The sequence below is a fragment of the Mauremys reevesii genome, unplaced genomic scaffold, assembly GCF_016161935.1.
Source record: "Mauremys reevesii isolate NIE-2019 unplaced genomic scaffold, ASM1616193v1 Contig9, whole genome shotgun sequence".
Lineage (NCBI taxonomy): Eukaryota > Metazoa > Chordata > Testudines > Geoemydidae > Mauremys > Mauremys reevesii.
The window spans coordinates 490,000-495,999 of record NW_024100906.1 but is presented as its reverse complement, the minus strand read 5'-3'; the positions used below and the strand labels follow the sequence as shown (position 1 = coordinate 495,999).

General features: G+C 52.8%; 1 protein-coding gene across 3 annotated transcripts; it reads right to left on the bottom strand.

The window, feature by feature from the left end:
• Window positions 1-1,857: 1,857 nt before the first annotated feature.
• On the bottom strand, window positions 1,858-5,276 carry LOC120395029 (pyrin-like). Of its 3 annotated transcripts, none has more exons than XM_039519206.1 (4): window positions 4,939-5,276; window positions 3,597-3,656; window positions 3,070-3,132; window positions 1,858-2,093 (listed from the first exon to the last, which is right to left on the bottom strand). In XM_039519206.1, the coding sequence occupies exons 1-4, from the start codon at window positions 5,213-5,215 to the stop codon at window positions 2,071-2,073; spliced, it is 423 nt and encodes a 140-aa protein (XP_039375140.1). In that variant the 5' UTR covers window positions 5,216-5,276; the 3' UTR covers window positions 1,858-2,070. The 3 variants fall into 3 exon arrangements, with proteins under 3 accessions (XP_039375140.1, XP_039375142.1, XP_039375143.1); XM_039519208.1 differs by having other exon boundaries at window positions 3,070-3,129; XM_039519209.1 differs by lacking the exon at window positions 3,070-3,132.
• Between the last annotated feature and the right edge of the window lie 724 nt (window positions 5,277-6,000).

The following is a 6,000-nucleotide window of genomic DNA, read 5'->3' as shown; positions in this document are numbered from 1 at the left end:
ATATAAATCAAACAGAGAAGCAAAACTTAAAATACCATCTCAGGCGAAAATACAAGCCAGGATCCTACATTGGCACTCGCACTCCTGACACTCCTTCCTGAGGGACAAGTGTTCGTGCAGTGGGGTGGGCGATTGGCAAGATGCTGGATGGAATCTGGACAGAACTTTCTGACATGACGATGAAGATGGCTGACCATGATGGGTGACTGACAGTCTCCTCCGGCGCCATGGAACAGATATGGTGACTGCCAGTATTGCCAAGGTATGTCCATGGATGGACCCCACTTCTGGTCCAGGAGAACCAGCACGGTGTCGTGAGATTGCATGATTTTGGATGAGGAACGGTGGCTTCAGAACTTCATAATGAGGGAAAAGAGACCTCATTGGGGCTGTGTGTGATGAGATCACCCCAACCCTCCAGTGCCACAAGCCTCGACTTAGGAAAGCCATGCCAGTGGCAAAGCGAATAGTTATTGCCCTGGGGAAGCTGGTGATACCTGACCAGCTCAGACAACTTCTTCAGTTCTGAGGAAGGACTGGAGGCTAATAATGATAAGATACAGGTAGTGCAGTTTTGGGGGTTTTTTTTAAATAAATATTTACAGTGCCTCAAGGGGGTGGTGGGAAGGGGGTTTTGGTTCCTTCCAGGGCCTGAGGAAGAGCTCTGTGTACGCTCAGAAGCTGGTCTCTCTCTCACCAACAGAAGTTAGTCCAATAAAAGATATTACCTCACCCACCTTGTCTCTCTCTCAAGTTGAGAACTGGAAGCCTGCAAGGTGTAGGAGCACTTTACATTCAGAAGTGAAAGATCAGTTATTGGCTTGGCTCTACTTATATGGCCCCATGACCAGAGTATCTCAGAAGCTTTAATATATTTATCCTCACAACATCCTTGTGTTGCCCAGTGCAGCAGTCTGGGAGCTGACCTTGTTTGTGAAGACAGAGGCAAAAAAAATCAATGAGTACATTAGCTTTTTCCACATCCTCTGGCACTAGGTTGCCTCTCTCGTTCGGTAAGGGGCCCACACTTTCCTTGACTTTCTTTCTTGTTGCTAACATACCTGATGAAACCCTTCCTGTTACTCTTAACATCTCTTGCTAGCTGCAACTCTAAGTGTGATTTGGCCTTCCTGATTTCACTCCTGCATGCCTGAGCAATATTTGTATACTCCTCCCTGGTCATTTGTCCAAGCTTCCATTTCTTGTAAGCTTCTTTTTTGTGTTTAAGATCAGCAAGGATTTCACTGTTAAGCCAAGCTGGTCGCTTGCCATATTTACTACTCTTTCTACACATCAGGATGTTTTTTTCCTGCAACCTCAATAAGGATTCTTTAAAATACAGCCCGTTCTCCTGGACTCATGCGGTAGAGTGTTGTGCTGTGGATGCAAAGGTCTTGAGTTCAAAAGCTGCTGGATGAGCCATGTTAGCAGTTGTTAAAAGGAAAACCACTACTGAAGCACCCTCCCTGCAGTACAGTACCCCCTAGTGGTGCACTGGGGTCAGCACTGACTGAGAGAGGAGAAAGAGTAATCTCTACTGAGCCTCCCACAGCACAGCACCCGCTAGGGGCCAGCACTGACCGTGTGGGAGAGCATCCCCTACTGAGCCCTCCCCACAGCACCCCCTAGTGCAGGATTAGGCTCAGCTCCCCGTACTTCTAACAGGATACAAATGTTCCTTAGGGTCATTCATCCAAGCCTTGCAGCCATTTAGCTTATGAGACAGACCCACCATCCTAGGTGCCGTAAGAGGAGAGCACCACAGCTGGGGCTTTCACCGGAGCCCAACCAAATCTCTGACACACCATTGAACCTGCCAGCTGAAAAGATCAAGGAAAAACATCCACGCAGCTGATGGACGAGTTCTCCATATTAAAAACAGGCAATTGTTTTATTGACCAAAAATATGGAATGCAATATTCTAGCCAATTGGCACGACTCTGAAAAGTCTCCGGGTTTCCTTGGCCATCGGGCGCTGGTAGAGGAGCAGGGCACGGTCTTCATTCCAGTGTTAACCGTCCCTTTCACTGCGCCATGTCAGCTGCAAAGCCTTCGGTGCAGAACTCGATGTTATCGTAGGTCTATCTCATCTCCTGGGGAGAGGGGAGTGAGTCAGAGACAGCTGCATAAAGGAACGGGGTTCAGGTGGCTTTTATGCTACTTAATCTGGAAGTTCTCTGGTGTCTTTCACCCCAAGGATCTCAAAGTGACTAACCCTAGGGGTCCTCATCTACCTTTGGGTCTCCATCCCTTGAGCTTTCCATCAGCAGACATCACAATGATTAAAAAGGAGGTTGGTGTCTTTATCCCCATCTAAAGAAGGGGTGATTGTGGCACAAAGGGCAGAAGTGATTTTCCCAAGGTGACCCCTCAGGACAGTGGCAAAGCTGGGAATAGAGCCTGAGCCCTCATCCTCTGCATGATCCACTAGGCTGCACTAGCCTATTGTATTGCTAACCCCTAGAGAGCAGGATGCCAGTCTATTTACCTCTCTGCTCTTCAGCCAAATCTTGCTGTTAAATATGGGTTGAGATGAAGTGGGACGTTTTGGTAATATTTTTATGAAGCCGATGTGTGCCTCGGTTTCCCCTCTCTGCTGTGTCTGGCCTCAGGGCTGACCTGAGTCAAGGGTTACCGTATTTCAAGTTTTCAAAAAGGGAAACTGAGGGAGGAAGGTGGCGGTGGGTATCGGTGGGGGGCCTGGCGGGGGCACCTCCGGCCGGGGGACGCACTGGAGGGGGGGGTGTCACTCCCTGTCATGGGGGCAGGACGGCTGGCGCAAGTCCAGGATGCAGTGACAGCCACCAGTTAGCACCTCCCTGTGGGATCCCCACCCCGGGGCTGGGAGCCAGGGCCTGGGTGGGCAGGGGGCAGCTGTGGTTGCACCAATCAGCTGCAGATGCAGGGGTGGGACCAGTCAGGAAGCTGACCAACTGGGGCTGTTGCTGAGCTCCAGCATCTGCTCTGCAAAACACCTGGACATTTCCTGTTATCTGAAAAATCTGCCCAGACAGAGGAAGGCTCCTCAAAGGCAATGTGCAGGAAAACCCGGACGTCTGGTCACCCTACCTGAGTCTCCAGCCCTCGCGGAGCCTGGCCTGTGTTCCCTGGGCATGGGGGCGGCTACACCTGCTGGGAGACAACAGGGAGCTCACTCAGAAAGGGGCTGGAGCAGCCTCTGCCACTGCTGGGATCCTGCCTGACACTCTCCACATTGTCCGGCTATGTGTTGGATTCCTGCCTCCACCCCCAGCCTGCACGCCCCATCCCACCTCCCTCCCCCTCTGTCCGGATCCCTCCCCCATCCTCCCATCCCGGCCTGCCCTCCCCACATCACCCACCTCCCCACTGCCGGGATCCCTCCCTTCCCCAGGAGAAACCCCTCAGTCTTTGGCCAGGTCCCCATAGCACAATCTCCGCTTTCTACGGCATCAGGGAGCTCGTGGACAGCCAGCCCATCGGTGCAATTAACCCAGAGTAATTTTAGGGCACGCCATAAGTTACATAATGCACTGGGGTGGACGGGGGTCTTGAACATCACCCAAAACCCGTGTTACTGTCCCATCCCCGACACAGCTGGACAAATGTCAACCCACCTGTGACTCTGGTCCGGGTGCTGCTGGTTGGTTCTGGGGTCTGCTGGGTGCCACCTGGAGCTGCAGGAGAGGAGGAGGAGAGAGGTTCGGCTCTCAGGAGCTCATCCTGAGCTAGCCTCTCCCCCACAGGGATGGGGATTTGGGAGCTGGCAGGAGAAGGTTTGGGGTGACCCATAGCTGAGTCGGGGAATGTTCCAATGAGGAATCAATGGCAGGGAAGAGGAATAGAAAAACACTCCCCCATAGGAAGGAGAATGTTTGGTTCACTGTTGGACTGATGAAGCGAGAAAAATAACTGTTTCTTGGATCCAGGACTCCTCCCTCCAGATGTGAACAACTCCACATCCATCTATTTATTCCCCATTCCCATCTCTCCTTCTCTCCCTTTCCAACACCCCTATCTTTTCCTATCTCCACCTGAACAGATCTTTCCCTCTGTGTCTCTCATCCCCTTACCAACACCTTGATGTCTCTCTGATGGGTGTCTCTCTCCCATACACAATTCCCCAGTGTGCAGCCACGATCCCCACTCTCGGGGGGGGGGGGGTCATATCCCGTTTGGGAAAGGAGAAGGAAGAGACGGGGGTTGGGCTGGTACAAGCGAACCATCAACTACTGGCCCGGAGTTGCCTCGGTGATCCAGTGGAAGACCCTAACTCCCTTTGGGGACCTAGAACAGGAAGTTAGGTATTTAAACCAGGGGTGAAAGTAACGTAAAGATGTTACCAGTATGAGGGGCTGGCTCCGGGCCCCTGGAAGGGGCAGGGCCTTGGGCAGAAGGGGCGGGACTGGGGTCAGCCTCCCCCCGCCAGCTCTTCAGTGCTGCCTGGCCGGTGCCACCCAGGGCTCCAGCGGGGATTTAAAGGGCCCGGGGCCCTGGTCGCTGCCATCGTAGGCAGCGGTGGTGGCCAGGAGCCCTGTGCCCTTTTAAATTGCAGGGCCCAAGGAAGCTCCCCTGGTTGCCCCCGCCCCCATCGGTGGCCCTGCTGGTAGGGTCCTTAACGTGCTGCTGTGGCAGTGCTTTAACATCCCGCGGCGGCCTTGGGCTTTAACATCCATTGTGTAGGGGCCTGTACTGGCAGCCATTTTTTACTGGCACACCGTACCGGCCCACTTTCACCTCTGGTCTAAGCCCCTTTGGATCTGTGATACCCAGTGACAGTCTTGCCTGAGAAGGGGCTGCACAATTCTGCCTTTGGGGGACTGTACAGAGGAACCCAGCAGCATTGCTGATTTCTCTGCCTGGCCGGCGGACAAGCAGGCAGTTCCTGTACAAAGAGACCCACTGAGATGAGATCCCGTTAGGGAGGGGGCGATCGCCTCTTGAGAGCCCCTCACTCACCCTTCCCTGTGGCCTGGAAGAGGTTGTGTGCCAGGTTCTTCTTGTCCATGTCCTCTAGCACCTTCCCGGCCACTTCCACCGCGTAATCCTCCTTGTAGTAGCTGACTAGCAGGCGAGTGATTTCTACAGCATCTGCTTTTTCCAGCTCTCCCCATTTGATACGGTTATAACCTGGCCTGGGCTGGAAATTGTTCAGCTTGTCTTTAAACGCCTTCAAGTCCGACTCACCCAGCTCTCTAATGGTGTCGAACAGATGGTCTCTCAGGGTCTTTCCCATGCTGGCTTCTTGCTCCGAGACAACGGGCAGGAAGCAGTGTCCCGAAAGGAAAGCGAAACAATCTTTCACAACTTCCACCCTGCATCCAGCCAAGTCCCACCCTCTTCTCCACTAGGCTGGACTCTGTTGGAAGATCAGCAGTTTTGATCTGGCTCACGATTTTTGTGGCCCTTTGGTGGGGTCAGGGGTTTTGCTGCTAAGGGGGGTCACCAGGGGGCTCAGCCTCAGATTCACTCCTGTTGTCTTGTGTTATTCAAACACTCATGGGCGTGGAGATTGGGAGGGCAAAGGACATCTGTGCCCTGGCTGGGAAGTAAAGTGGAGTTGGCGTCAGCGGGGGAATGGCAGAAAAAGTGGCAAGAGTGATGCACACACACACAGACACACACCATGCACAGACACAGTTACACACAAACACACCCCTCCCCCCAGAGACAGTTGCACACACAGAAGAACACACAGACACACCACACCACACTCAGTTATACACAAACACTACACACAGGGACACATACACAGTTACCCCACAGACATACCGCACACAGAGACACACATGCATCCTGACACATGCATACGCACTGACAATCACTGACAGATACACACACCATATGCAGACACTTGCCACAGACACTGTGACACAAACACACACACACACACACAGACTTGCATGCACAGTTATGCACAGACACACCCAAATACCGACACAGATACACAGTGACTGATACATCCCCTCCCCCAAATCACCATTTACAGATCAGAAGAAAGTGGAATATCCCATTCCTCCA

What these genes read in the sequence shown, in the direction of transcription:
- LOC120395029 (XM_039519206.1), bottom strand. Translation starts at nt 5,215, where the DNA reads ATGGGAAAGACCCTGAGAGACCATCTGTTCGACACCATTAGAGAGCTG. An exon ending in CTTCCAGGCCACAGGGAAGG is followed by an intron (nt 3,657 to 4,938) that starts GTGAGTGAGGGG and finishes CCTCTCCTGCAG; the next exon opens with CTCCAGGTGGCACCCAGCAG. An exon ending in CACCCGGACCAGAGTCACAG is followed by an intron (nt 3,133 to 3,596) that starts GTGGGTTGACAT and finishes GTTGTCTCCCAG; the next exon opens with CAGGTGTAGCCGCCCCCATG.